The sequence below is a fragment of the Saccopteryx bilineata genome, chromosome 5 (assembly GCF_036850765.1).
Source record: "Saccopteryx bilineata isolate mSacBil1 chromosome 5, mSacBil1_pri_phased_curated, whole genome shotgun sequence".
NCBI classification, from domain to species: domain Eukaryota; kingdom Metazoa; phylum Chordata; class Mammalia; order Chiroptera; family Emballonuridae; genus Saccopteryx; species Saccopteryx bilineata.
The window spans coordinates 18,171,802-18,186,473 of NC_089494.1; the positions used below are offsets into that span (position 1 = coordinate 18,171,802).

Below are 14,672 nucleotides of genomic sequence, written 5' to 3' on the forward strand. Positions count from 1 at the left end.
CTGTCAAAAAACAACAACAACAAAAAACTCCTAAGCTGTTATCCAATGTACCATTTTGTATCCCCACCAGCAATATATACTCAGTATTACGACCCTGGTTGTTTTCAATCTTATTTGAGCAATTCTATTGTGTAAGTGGTGTCTCAGAGTTTTCTTTTTAATTTTGTTTGCTTTTTTTAGCCCCTTCAAACCTTGCGTTGAGGGCTGGCTTTCAATCGATCACAGTGAGGGAGCAGCTCTGCTACATAGCAACCCTGACTCAAGCAGGTCTTCCATGGCTTAGCACCTGGTTCCGCAAGGACGTGCATTGTATGACATGTGAGGGGGCAGACCTCTTTTCCAGCTAGGCTGTTTCTCTGGAGAGGCTTGCTGCTCAGGAGTCAGTCCAGCAAGCCCCTGAGCCCCCTGGGGAGCATTTGGCCACCTGCCTCCAGGAACAGTGCGGTACCAGCAAACCAAAGCTCAGCCACTGTCGGAAGCCTATCAACGGCTGCTGGCTGACAAGGTCACAGCAGAAGAAGATCCACAACTGCTGGCTGACAAGGTCACAGCAGAGAAGACCAATGGCTACTGGTTGACAAAGTCACCGCAGTGAAGATCAATGGCTGCTGGTTGACAAAGTCACAGCAGAGAAAAGGCACAACGATACTTCCCCCTTTGACCTTTTGAATTAATTTGGCCTTATATCCCCCCTTTTCTGGGTGTGTGTGCTATCATTTATGGCACAGGGATAATAGTACCGTGCTTTCCATGTAGATTCGTAGTAATTTCTTTGGACATGAGACAGAGGGTGTGAGTTCCACAGAAAAGCCTGTAAGCCCCTTTGCTTGGGCTCATAGAAATAAGAGGCTGGCTATAATATCCCTCGAAAAGGGTTAAGTTTGTAGGAGAATTTCTTCTTATTAATCATGTTAGAAAAAATAGATTGTGACTTATGAATAGGTAGGAAACAGTAACTATACACAGAAGCACCTTTCAGCCTTCACTTAATTCATTACTTTCCCTCCCTAGCCTTTTCATGTGGTAGAGAAATTTTCCTTTCTTCTTGCATACCTGACCTGCAGGTGGTGGAACACTCTGAGAAGAATAAAGTTAGAACTTAACTAGTGTATGAATATAGTAGATAAATAAATTTGACTAGACAATAGGACCTTAGGTAAGGTAGAGTTATTAATCAGTACTGACCTTTTAGAAGTTTGTACCAATATTGTTATTGCTGTTCAAGTTATTGTATAACTGTACTTTGAATGACTTACCACCTGATTTATAGCTTATAGAAATGAATTAACTGTTACCTAGAAATATGTAACCATAGTGAAACAAAAAATTATTAATCAATGTATTCTGAATACCATGTGATTGTAACTTAGTGTGTGTGTATAAAAATAAAGCTAGACCAGCATTTGGCAGAGATGCCTGGCAGTTAATGCTAGAGAAAAAAAGAATTCGGCTCTCTCACTTGATTCGCACCAACGCCGTCTCTTCCTGTGGGACCCCTGGATTCCCCCCGGGGCTGGACCCCGGCAAGCCACACTGCCCCATCATTCTACCTTGGTGTATTCTGACTTAAGAGTTTCAATTATATAATCCTACAGATGGTAGTTTTACCCCTTTGGCTCCATAGCCAAGCATATACACAAAAAGTCTGAACCTGTGTCATTATAGTTTTAATTGTATTTCCTTGCCAGCTAATGTTAGGGTTCCAACCTTTAAAGCTAATTATCTTGATTAAATCCTCAAGTTTAGTATCCAATGGATAGAATCAAAGTATACTTTATCATAGTTTTATAATAGCAACATGCTGTTACAATTACTTTATGAAGAAATGTTTCTTTTTCTTTTTTAAGTGAGAGGAGGGGAGACAGAGAGACAGATTCCCACGTGTCCCAGACCTCTATCTGGGGCCAATGCTCAAATCAACCGAACTATCCTTAGCGCCTGGGGCTGACACTCGAACCAATCAAGCTGATGGTTGCGAGAGGGAGAGAGAAGGGGTAGACAGGTAGATGGCTCCTCATGTGTGCCTGGCCGGGGATTGAACCCAGGATGTTCGCAGGCTGGGCCGATGCTCTATCCACTGAGCAACAGGCCAGGACTGAAATGTTTGCAATGGTGTTATTTCATCTGTTTCAGAATCTATTTTAAATCTGCACTATTATTAGGCACTTTCCTGGGTGCTTTACATGGTCCCCCCCCCATTTAACCCTCCTATCCTATGAAATAGGCTTTGCTCTCCCCACTTTACCCATTGAAACTTAAATTCTATTCAAAAGTGTTGGCTTTTGCCATAAGTCTCTAGCATTTCATGTGTCTCAGTCTATCATATAATAAAGGAACAAATGGGTTTTAAAAAACAACTACCCTGCTACCACTGATCCTTCTTGCATTCTTTCACCCATGAGAGATCTGCCAAGAACATCATTAAGACCACTATTGCTCCAAAGCTGATGAAAGGTCAAGTCCAATGATCCTTGATATCAATGAGGGTGCAATCTCTGTGGGGAGAGGGACCTAAAAGGCCAAGGGTTACTCAAGGGCTGGAGCATCTTTAGCCAGGTATCTGAAAACCATCAACGTTTCTAAGTTTCAAAGCAGTTGGGGTGTTGGAACAGTGCCTTAAAGTGCCTTGAAGGACAAATCCAGAGGAGGACAAGAGGGAAGGTCTCCTGGTTGCCTTTGGAATGAACTATGTACCCAAACTATCAACCTTCGCTGGCCCAGTGTTGAATGGCTCCAGGGGACAATCAGGTGTGTCCTTTGGCCAGGGTAACTAAATAGCTTGAATCCCTAAGAATGGACCCGACAACTGTCCCTTGGCAGAACTGTTGGGTCGGTGCGTCTGTTCTTTGGCCCAAGCTCCAGTTCAAGGTCTCTATTTTCTTTACCATGCTCCTCCCCTTTCCAGTCACCAGGGACCCACTGCTCCCGTGCTCTCTTTATCAAAGCTTCTCTTGGGGTAAGACAATTGTTTTCTTCAATTCACGTACTTCTAATGTTTAATGTGCTTCCTTACCCAGGGAATTCCCATTCTGTGAAATACTTAGATAAATCCCAACAAAGAGTGAAATAGAGTGAATGATGATAGGGTTTCTGAGCGTAATGGGGTGGAGGTGGGGTGATGAGGCACCTAAACCCCGTTCTGGCCTTCACCTCGAAAATGGCTTCTTAGCTGTTTCACTTCCTTGTGGAAGGGGTTTTAACATTTCTAGCCTGCCTTTCCCTACCCAGAACAATTTGAATAGCAAATGGAGGGAGGAGTAACCATAAATTAAGTACACTCTATGTCTTAAGTGCACTGTTTTACTTAATTTTCACAACCATGCAGTATAGGTTTTATATTTGTATTATAAAAAAAAAATTTTTTTTAACAGATTTTAAAAATGGAGGCCCTGCCCGGTGGGCTCAGTGGATAGAGCGTTGGCCCACTGCGCAGACGTCTGGGTTGGATCCCAGGTCAGGGCACACAGAGGAAACGACCATCTGCTTCTCTCCCTCCTCCCCTCCTGCAGCCAGTGACTCAGTTGAGCCAAACATCAGCCTCAGGTGCTACATATAGCTTGGTTGATTCAGGCACTGGCCCTAGACAGGGACTGCGAGGTGGACCCTGGTCAGCACGTATGCGGGCATCTTTATCTCCCCTCCTCTCACTTAAAAAATAAAAGTAGCCTGACCAAGTGGTGGTGCAGTGGTTAGAGCATCAGCCTGGGCTGCTGAGGACCCAGAATGAAAACCCCACGATCACTGGCTTGAGCATGGGCTCAGCAGCTTGAGTATGGAATCATAGACATGACCTCATAGTTGCTGACTTGAGCCCAAAGGCCACTAACTTAAAGCCCAAGGTCACTGGCTTGAGCAAGGGATCACTCACTCTGCTAGAGCCCCGGTCAAGGCACATGGGAGGAAGCAATCAATGAGCAACTAAGGTGCCGCAAGGAAGAACTGATGCTTCTCATCTCTCTCCCTTACTGTGTCTGTCTGTCTCTCTCTTGCTTGCTAAAATAAATAAGTAAATAAAAAGTTAAACAGCACCTGAGGTCACACTGCAGAACTAAGACTTGAACCCAAGGTCAGCCTAGGCCCAGGCTCTTTTCCTACCATACCACCACCTCATCAGTAGTCGCTCTAGTCACTTGGGTTTTTTGCTTTTTTTACCATCCTGAGTGAATCTGAAGTGACACCAGTAGCGAGCACCCTGCTTGCCCTCTGCCCCAATCCTCACTGCAGTGCTCCAGAAACACTGCCCTGCACTCCCCTTCTCCGAATGGGCTCCGCAGTCACCAACTTAGGAAAACCACCACCATGTTCTGACGTTTGTTCTACTCTATCTCCAAACTTCAACTTTCAAAGAAATCTTCTTACTTCCCCAAAATTCCTTATTTAGCTGAATAACTTATACTGTGGGTATTTGTTGCTAAGTATGTATGCTGAATGCTTAATAAGCAAGAATTTGTTTTCTCCCCAGGGTGAAAGGGAGTATGATACATAAGCCATTCCTTCTCCTGTCCAGCAGAACACCCATCAGATACTCACATGAGAAGCAAATTAAAAACAATGCATGGATGAACATGTTTTCAACTACTAAGGACACTCCATTTTCATCAGTCATTTATTTCCTCAGTCCCTCCCTGCCTCCCCGCCATCTCCACCATGCCGCAATGCTGGTCCCCTCTCCAGTCACAGAGATGGAAGTGGACTGGCTGTGGTGCTGTCTGGGGATTCTCAGGCCAAAGAACAGAAGGTGGTTTCCAAGCAAACCAGCTCAGCAGGCCCTTGACCCGAGGACCAGCTATGGCAAAACTGCTTAAGCAGGTGGCTAGTTTTCTTTAGAAGGCTGCTTGCTGTCCTTGCCACAAAGTTCGTTGTGACATTTTTGCATCCAGGTAAGACAAGAGGGAGTTGGCTTCAAGGACTGCTTCTGCTGGACCTGATTTCTTCCCATCTGTCACCATGATCTTTATACTGGCCAGCAAAGCCACCTACTTGTATGGCCTTAAACCGAGTCGGACCTCTTAGTGATCTTTCCATGGCTCCGTGCCAGCTTGCCACAGAACTCCAGGAGCCATGAAACAGGGTGGTCTCCACCTTTCCGAAGCCCACAGAATGACGAGAGCCCAGGGTGGGACTATGAGCGGAGCTCCCTGCCCGACGTGCAATGGGGAAAATCTGGGTATCACAGACAGGGGCCAGATGGCCTCTTGTTGGGCCTTGCTGCGAGAAAAAGGAAGTGAAGGTATTCCAGGGCTGGGGAGGGGCGAGCAGCAACCAGGAAGTGCCAGGTTAAGGAGGAGCACAGTCCAAGTGAAAACAACCTTTCTGATCTCCCACCTTGGGCTCCCCTGGGCTCCACTCTGCCCCAGGGGAGAGAGAAGTAGACCTGGTTCAGATGCTGGTGTCCTTGGAAATCTCCATCTGTACAGTTCGCTCAGTCAAACGTTTACTGACCAGTCACTGAGTCTTGGGAAGGGAGGTAGATTCAATTCAGAATACAAGAGTTGAGCCAGTGGTCTGGCTGGAAGCCCAGCCTCCAGCGGTGACTGCTCCTGAAACCCATCTGCCATGCTACCAGGCTCTGCCCTGGTGACCTGTGAGCCAGAACCCACTGTCAGAGACAGCCAGGGGGTAAATGGAACGTGAGCCTGCCTTCGAGTGGTGGGAAACCACAGCTCCTTCCCCTCTGCCCCAGGTTTGTGCCCCTGAAATATGGACACAGACAACAGCAGCTGGGATCGCCTGGGCTTCTTCACCAGGGCCACAGGAAGTTCACAGAACCTCTCACCCTCAGAAAGCCAAGAGCTGAAGAGGTAACATTTATGGCAGAGAAGTCTAGAAGGCGGACCAAGTAGTGACATGAGGTCAAAATAGGAAGACCCAGGGCTACTGGCTGGTGGAGGTATCAAAGGACAAATGGTCTGCAGCTGGTGGAGCGCCAGCATGACAGGAAACGGGTTCATCATGTCATGGCCTCTCCCCGTCTATCAGTGAGGAAGCTGGAAGGTTTCTGGAGGCGGCTCCTGAGCACATAGGGGGAGGAGGGAGGAGGAGACCGGAGGAAATGAGAACCTGCGGAGCCGCCCCCTCAATTACAAAGGACTCCAGGCCCAAACATATTCCGCTCTCTCCTCTTGAACTCGAATGCAATCACTGCACCAAGGCCTAAAACAAACCACACATGGCTCTCTGCAGGTAGAAAGCAAACCCTGCTTTATAAGGCTCGGTGGCCATCATTGGCTTCTCTGCTGAGAGATGAGGTACCAGCCAGGGAGCCTTCCTCACCTCTCCCTGGCCCCACCACCCCGCCAGCCCCCCAGATGCCCGTCTCTGTAATTCAACCACTTCAAAAAAATACTCTGAAGAGGAGCAAGCCGGAGGGGGCAGGGGCTCAGGTTGGTTGGCCGGGCAGCTCCCGTGAGGTAGCTAATGCTGGTACTCCTGGGCAGGGCTAGTGCAAGTGGCCAGTCACGGGACCACAGCAGCCAGGAGGGAGTCAACAGGTGATGGGGAGATGAGGGAAGCAGAGAGTCTCGAAGTCTGCCCAGAGTACGTGTTCACAGGTAACATCTGCATAGAGAGGCTGGGCTCCTTGCTGGTGTCCTCACTGTCTTTTGAGGAAACGGGTCTCCTAGGGAAAGAGGAAGAAAGGCCAGCATGGGTCTTCTGGGGCTTGGGAGTAGTCCCATCTTCAGAGAGTGATATGACTCCCCAGAGGAGCTGTGTTTTCTAAAGGGGACGGACAAAGACATGGCTGAGACTTCAACTTATGATCTGCCTGCAGAGTCTGGACCAGGCATTCGCAACACTATGCTGTTACAGACCATAATTATATGGAGGTATAGAGAATCATAAAATATGTTTTACTTATCTGAAGGCTTGAGAGCTTAAGTGCAAGGATGAATGGGTGTGAGGGCAGCAGGACTAATGACTTCCTACAGCCGCCGAGGACAGCCGACGGGGCCACTTCTGCAGATGACCCTGCTCAGCTCAGCCCCCTGGGCAAACCAAGAGTCCCCAGGAAGAGGAATCTCTTCCCAGATCTTGATGAGATCAGCATTTTCTCAACTGGTTGGTGGGAGATGAGCATTTTGAATATCTGTATCTATTCAGAATATTCAGCTCCCATCATAATTTAAGAAAGGAACAAAACTCCCTGAATTCACATCATTAATATAATATTGTATGTCAACTATAATTGAAAAAAAGTGGGTTTTGTTTGTTTTTGTATTTTTCTGAAGTGAAAAGTGGGGAGGCAGAGAGATAGACTCCTGCATGTGCCCGACTGGGATTCACCCGGCATGCCCACCAGGAGCATTGCTTTGCTGCAACCAGAGCCATTCTAGTGCCTGAGGCAGAGGCCATGGAACCGTCCTCAGCGCCTGGGCCAACTTTGCTCCAGTGTAGCCTTGGCTGCGGGAGGGGAAGAGAGACAGAGAGGAAGGAGAGGGGGAGGGATGGAGAAGCAGATGGGCGCTTCTCCTGTGTGCCCTGACCAGGAATGAAACCCGGGACTTCCACATGCCAGGCCGACGCTGTACCACTGAGATAGCTGGCCAGGGCTGAAAAAAAGTTTTTTTTAAAAAAGGTTTCTAGCCTGGCCTGTGGTGGCACTGTGGATCCAGAGTCGACCTGGAACACTGAGGTCGTTGGTTCGAAACCCTGGGCTTGCCTGGTCAAGGCACATTCGATAAGCAATCAATGAAAAACTAAAGTGAAGCAACTACAAGTTGATGCTTCTCGAGCCCCACCCCCCTCCTCTCTCTATAAGAACAATAAACTAAAACCCTTTTTTAAAGATCTCTAAACTCACACCCAGCACCTCCCCTTGCCCAGGCGGCACTCACCCCAGCCTGCCAGGCTCCAATGTGGAGAAAGCACTGAGCATCACGTCACCCTTTGGGACAGTCAGAAGTGATGTCGGGAGAGACCACTAAGAGTACAGAAAACAATCAGGGAGGGTCCTGCACTTTGCCCCAGCTCTGCCTGAGTGATGGTCACGGGGTCTCCCCTTTCCTTCCCTTCAGGTATAGCCCGGACAGGAAAAAATCTTGGTTTTCTCTCTCTCTAGACAAAAAGTTGAGGCTACAATGCACTTTTGATCCTTGAAAGAAAGGCACCCAGGGAATCCTAGAGGCAATTATTCCTTTGAAAAGGGAGGGCCATGAGACACAAAGGCAGGGCCCAGGGGAGAAGTGAGATGGTCTAGAGCAGTGCTGGTCAACCTGGTCCCTACCGCCCCCTAGTGGGCGTTCCAGCTTTCATGGTGGGCGGTAGCGGAGCAACCAAAGTATAAATAAAAAGATAGATTTAACTACAGTAAGTTACTTTATAAAGATTTATTCTGCCAAACTTAGCGAAAATCCAACATAAAGTACTTGGTAAGTAATTATTATTGTATGCTTTAACTTGCTGTAACTCTGTTTTATCAATTTTATAAAGTAAAGTTACTTCCCTACTTTATAAATCACCATTACTGTGGAACCGGTGGGTGGTTAGAAAATTTTACTACTGACAGAGATACAAAAGTGGGCGGTAGGTATAAAAAGGTTGACTACCCCTGGTCTAGACCTACAGCCAACCCATGGTGCACTCTTTAGGCAGAGGAGGGAGGAGTCTGAGATGGAGCTGACCCCGCCCTCCTAAGGGCATCACTCACCAGTGGAGCGGAATCAGACGTGGCTCCTGTGTGGAACCCCTTGTAGCACCAGCTCCGAAGCAGATCTACTCCTAGGATAAGATTAGCAGGGGTGGGACTTAAGAGGGTCGAATCAATGGGCCAATTCTTCTTGCGAGGGAGGCCCATTTCTTGGTCTATAAGGATTTAATGTCTCACTAAACATGGCCTCCTATGGGCATGGAGAACACATCACCTTTGACCTTGTTGCCATGGTACTTCTGTTCCCACTGGGTGGTGAGAATGTTGAAATATCGTGGCTGCTCAAAAAAGCGGAGATAGCGAGAAGAGATTCGAGAAGGAAAAATTCGCTCAAATTGACCCCGGCGAGAAAACTCATCTTCCATCTCGACCAGTACTCGAACATCATCTGGTGTCAGGACATCCAGCACAGATGCATAGAAGTCCTATGGCCCAAGGAAAAGGGAGGAAGAGGGTTTAACAGAAAATATAAGCCAGAGGCAGAGAATCAAGAAGCAAGGGACAGAGAGCCCAACTGTGGGGTCTTAGGGCCCCAGGATTCTCAGGGGACTCCCAAGGCAGCCTGGTGAGCCAGCTCTGGACCTCATCGGACCCCAAGTCCACTGAGCTTAGCTGGGGTATGAAGATCCTCTTGGTCAGGGTAAGGGGAACCACTGGGGCGCAGACGTTAAGTGATTCGTTGGATGAGGTCAATGTCACAATCCAGCAATTTGGATCTGGCAATAGCCTTGTGTCTGCCACGCTGCCAGCTGGCTCCCTCGCTGGCTCTCAGAAAGCCACACCTTCCAGGGGCCCATGGAACCTCAGGGAAGGAAACCCAAAGGGTCTACAGCTCTGAGGACAAGGCTGGCTAGTAGAGTATGCCAAGAGCAATGGTTCCTGAACGCGTAATAAAAGCCATCAACTCTACTGGAATGATGTACATGCCAACAGACCTCTGCACGCCCAGGGGACTGTGGACCTGGGTTAGGAAACCCTGCCCTAGACAGAAGAGAAACTGGGTGCTTCAAGGTTCAAATAGTTAAGCAGGGAAGCTTTCTGCAGTCACTGGGGGAGGTAATCTCCTACCTGATCGGGAATTTTCTGGGTCAGGTAATAGGCTTTCTTCAACTTCTGTGCAGTGAATTGCTCTGGGGCCATTCGGCATTTTTCCTTAGGGGAGCTGGGCAGGCTAAGGCAGGGGGCAGAAAGGGAGAGAGGGTAAGGTCAGCAGCTTCACATGCTGAGGACATGTGGAAAGCCGGTCCAGCACAGGAAGACACCCTTCTCAAGAGAAGACAAAAGTGTGAAAATGTTACTTCAGTAGGTCAGACTGCAACACACTCCATTCAAGCAGCTGACAGTCAAGGAGCCAGTATCACGGAAAGACTCAGAGGACAAAGTGCCCTCTCTGGGTTCTATTTCAACAGTTATTAAAAAAAAAAAAGATCCTGGAATAACTGCTGTATATTTCAGTTTAGTTTCATTTAGTGAACACTTACTAAACACGCAGATCAACCCTACTGGCTACGGGATCCTGGACAAATCCTTGAACTCCCTGGCCCTCAGTTTCATCATCCACATTACTATAATTCTTACTGACAGACACAAAGAAGGTCTCCACGGAGCTCACTGGATGGCAGATGTCAAATGACAAATAACTAGAGCACACAGTCAAACACAAGGCTCTCAGGTATGGTGGGGGAAGTAAGTTTTGTTACTGGCCACTTAGAAAATGAATTCCAGCTCTACCCATTTGTACACGAATAACCTTAGACGGGTTGCTTAATCCCAGTGATTTTCAGCTTCCTCTTCTGTAAGCTGAGCACACCAGTACCAGCTTCGTGGGGCTACTGTGGGGCTAAGTTACAGGTTTTTCCTTACACATAGCAGATACTGGCTAGACACTGGCTCCCTTCCATCAAGAGTGGTTCCAAGTGGTGTGGGGGTGTGGAGGAGAGAGCCCGCACCGAGCAGGCTTCGGGAAGGTGCTGTCTTCAGTCAGGCTTAGGTGGATGGATGGGGGACGTCAAAACAGGGGGGCTGGCTGGGGGAGTTTCAAGAGGAAGAAAGCCAATGAGCAAAGGAGGAGACAGGATGGGGAAACAGTGAGAGGTTAACAGCTGTTTCAGAGAGGGGGCTTAGTTAACTGGTCTGTTGGGATCCTTCCACCCCTGAGGTTCTTCGAGCGATCGGCTTGTCAGAGCACAGAAACCAAGGAGGAGTACAGGGAGGGTGCCCTGAATATCCACTCAAGGGGTTGAAGCTGAGTCCCCAGGCCCTATGGAGATTTGTGAGCAGGGAACCGGTACGGTACAACCAAATGTGCTGTAAGGGGCACAGACGTGGCAGAGGGGTGTGGGCAGCTGCAGGGGCAGACCACGCCACGGAGGAGCCCAAGCAGGCGATGTGCCCGACATCCCTCCTTCTCAGGTTCCCAATGGGGCTGTCTGAGCTGCCAGCCGAGCCCCAGAGAATCAAGGAGCTGACCTGGCGGTGGCACTGGCGGTGCTGCTGGAGCTGGTGGCACTGCTGGAGCTGGAAACGTCCTCTGTGTTGGGCAGCACAAAGCCTGCCAGGTTCAGAAGGTCCCGGATCATCTGGCCTTTGATGCTGATGTCCAGTGGAGAGTTGGAGTGGAGGCTTTGAGGAAAGGACACAGAGTGGTAAAAACAAACGCATGTGTTTCTGAGCACGTCCCAGCCAGTGTGTCCCAGTCACTCCCCGGCTTCCCTAGGACAAAGGCTCTGACTTTCAACCCATCAGCACCATCACGGGGGTCTTCTTACCCCACATCAATAATCATACTCAGGGTGGTTCTTACCCATAACCTTTATTTGCCAGGGGAAAGCAAGTGGTGGGCGCAAGATCAAAAGAACAATTTTTAACAACCTCTCTCTATCCTCAAAGAACACTGAGATAATGGCAAACAATGAGTAAATGAGCAAATAAACAGATGCCGAAAACACAAACGCTAATGAAAGGAAGGTCTTCCCAAAGTCAGCAAGACTGAAGTGAAACTAGGATCATGAGGATAGAGAGTCTCCTGTGAGGGCCCTGAGCCCACCACCTACCTCGGGGAAATGTTGACTTCCAGGACCCAGGGCTTAAGGTTCTCATCCAGCATGATGTCGAAGCCAAAGAGCTCGTGGCAGCTGTAGGGCCGCCGCACGTACAGCTTCAGCAGGCTGGTCACATAGGGCTCTGACCTGGTCAAAGGGCAGAAGAAGGCCTTACCCAGGGCTGCCTGCCAGTGGGGTAGCCCAGAGATGGGAGATCAGAAACAGCCCAGAAAAAGCAGCTCTCAAGAGACGCCTCTGATCTGCGGCCAGATTCCGGGGATGAATTTCAGTAGAACAGCACAATTTCCCTCTACCCACTCCTTCCTACTCCCTGCTCTCAGAAACTGAAACACAGCACGCTCAGCCTGGAGCACAGCAGTGTGGACCCCATGACAAAAGAGGGGGTGCAGTGGCGGCCCCACAACCAGGGTGGCAGTGTGACTCACGAGATGATGGTTTTGACAACAACATCCTTGATCTTCTCCCAGATGGCATCACTATTGACTCCCTTCTGGCTCAGATAGTTCCATAAAGCTTTCAGTGCCCTGCAATGTGGGGGAGGGATGGGAGTATTGGGGGTTGTAGTCTATGAATTGAGTGATGAAGAGAAAGAAAAAGGAATAAGAAGCACAAAGGTAATTTCTTCATATCTCTTCTTTCGATGTTTTGAATTAAGACAGAGATGAGCTTGGATGCAAATAGATCAATTCTGAATTGCCAAGTGTATATAATCTTTGGGTCTCATTAATCTTCCATTCACCATCTCCCTGAACCTCCCCAAACCCCAGAACCCTGTGCTCCTCTGGGTCTCCAACTGGGGGGGACCCTGCCTAGGTACCATTTGTGACCCTGGCAGGCCGTTTCATCTGCATTGGCCTGGTACTCAGCATTCTTTTTATTGACACTATAGTTGGTCAGGTGCATGAACTTGTTGCCAAGGCTCTTCATGGAAGGGGAATACCTGGAAGTGAGGAGAAAGGCAGAGGTGAGATAAGAGGTGAGAGCAGACGACGGTTCAAACATTCCCCCGACCCTGAGGAGGTCAAGGACAAAAGGACAGACTTTCTCAGACGCCCAAGAGCCTCAGAGGTAAATCTGCTGGGAAGGTTTCTAGAACACCATAACTGAACTCTCTCCTTCATCCCACCTCAGTCCTGCAGGAACACCCTCCCCGGAGTCAGTGAAGAACAGAACCTCCTTATTTCCCATTCCTCATGTGATACTGTGATTTATAATAAGAAATCGGGTTTTGTTCCCAACTGCTGATACAGAGTTCCTAAAACTCTTATAAAATCCTAGGTGATAAAAACACTTAGAGCGCCCTGGCCGGTTGGCTCAGTGGTAGAGCATTGGCCTGGCGTGCAGGAGTCCCGGGTTCGATTCTTGGCCAGGGCACACAGAAGAAGCGCCCATCTGCTTCTCCACCCCTCCCCTTCTCCTTCCTCTCTGTCTCTCTCTTCCCCTCCCGCAGCCAAGGCTCCATTGGAGCAAAGATGGCCCGGGCGCTGGGGATGGCTCTGTGGCCTCTGCCTCAGGCACTAGAGTGGCTCTGGATGCAACAGAGCGACGCCCCAGAGGGGCAGAACATCGCCCCCTGGTGGGCATGCAGGGTGGATCCCGGTCGGGCGCATGCGGGAGTCTGTCTAACTGCCTCCCTGTTTCCAGATTTGGAAAAATGCAAAAAAAAAAACCCCAAAAAACCACTAAGAGCATCTTTTGTTTTAATATTTGGCCCTTGGCCCAGGTTCCTCCTGAAACTGTGGTAATGTCCTAGGCCCCTGGTGGGCAAACTGCGGCTCTTTGGCCCCTTGAGTGCAGCTCTTCACAAAACACCATGTGTGGGCGCTACCTCAATAAGGAATGTATTTGAGTTTGAGTTTAAAAAATTTGGCTTTCAAAAGAAATTTCAATTGTTGTACTGTTGATATTTGGCTCTGTTGACTAATGAATTTGTCGACCACTGTCCTAAGCAATAAGAACGAGTTTTATTCTAATGAGAAGATTTTTGGGTGGATTCCAAGATAAGGGCTGGTCACCAGAAAGACCAAGTGATGATTAAATCTTGACATTTTCAGCAGGGCCCCATTCTCTTGAGGAGGTAATGGTCCATCATGCCTACATGATATATCCTCCATAAAATCCCAAAAGTATGGAGATCGGAGAGCTTCCGGGTAGGTGAACACGTGGAGGTGCTGGGAGGATGGTGCACCCCGAGGACCCACGACAGCTCCTCCCCCCTTTCCACGGACCTGGCTCTATACATCTCTTCCGTCTGGACGTTCATCTGTGTCCTTTATCATATATTTTATAATAAACCAGTAAACATAAGTAAACTGCTTCCTGAGTTTTGTGAGCCACTCTACCAAATTATCAGAACCCTAGGAGGGGTCATGGGAACCTCTGGTTTACAGCTGAGGGTCAGAAGCACATGTGGCCATGCGGACTTGTGATCAGCACCTGAAGCGGGCAGTGGGGAGCCTTGTGAGGCTGAGCCTGTAACCTGTGGGATCGGATGCGCTCTCCAGGGAGACGAGTGTCAGAATGAGTTACACTGTGGGACACCCAGCTGGTACTGCAGAGATGTGCCTGGTGTAGGAGAAAACTCCCAGATATGTGGCAGCCAGGAGTATCAGGAGCAAAGTGTTCTGTGTCACAGGAAACACACTGGCGGAGGAAGACTAGGTTATCCCCAACATACTCCACCTCCTCCTTCGTTAATGAAAACTACCAAAACATTTGTTATTTTTCTGTTGGGTTTCCCTTCCTCTTAGGAAGGCAAACCCCCAAAGCTGTCAGAGGGACACCTCACCACTACCACATACTTGCAACTGGCAAAGCGGACGAGTCCATCCGAAAAGAGATAAATCCGCAGAGGATCATAAGACGTGACATAAACATAGATTCGCAGATCAAACTTGCTGCCACTGATGAGGTAGGGTTTGTGTAGATACCTACGTAGGGAAAGGCCAGTGTCAGACACGTGA

The 14,672-nt window shown here is 48.8% G+C and overlaps 1 protein-coding gene across 3 annotated transcripts in view; it reads right to left on the reverse strand.

Moving 5' to 3' along the window:
- Positions 1–4,602: 4,602 nt before the first annotated feature.
- Positions 4,603–14,672, reverse strand: part of TTLL4 (tubulin tyrosine ligase like 4) — a 44,657-nt gene continuing 34,587 nt past the window's right edge. For all 3 annotated transcript variants that reach the window (XM_066279418.1, XM_066279419.1, XM_066279420.1), the window contains 10 exons: positions 14,511–14,639; positions 12,527–12,649; positions 12,135–12,233; positions 11,701–11,835; positions 11,117–11,269; positions 9,716–9,818; positions 8,862–9,072; positions 8,648–8,718; positions 7,836–7,921; positions 4,603–6,619 (listed from right to left, as the gene is read on the reverse strand). In XM_066279418.1, coding sequence (XP_066135515.1) covers positions 6,457–6,619; positions 7,836–7,921; positions 8,648–8,718; positions 8,862–9,072; positions 9,716–9,818; positions 11,117–11,269; positions 11,701–11,835; positions 12,135–12,233; positions 12,527–12,649; positions 14,511–14,639 — 1,273 coding nt within the window. In that variant the 3' untranslated portion in view covers positions 4,603–6,456. The remainder of the gene's footprint in view (positions 6,620–7,835; positions 7,922–8,647; positions 8,719–8,861; positions 9,073–9,715; positions 9,819–11,116; positions 11,270–11,700; positions 11,836–12,134; positions 12,234–12,526; positions 12,650–14,510; positions 14,640–14,672) is intronic.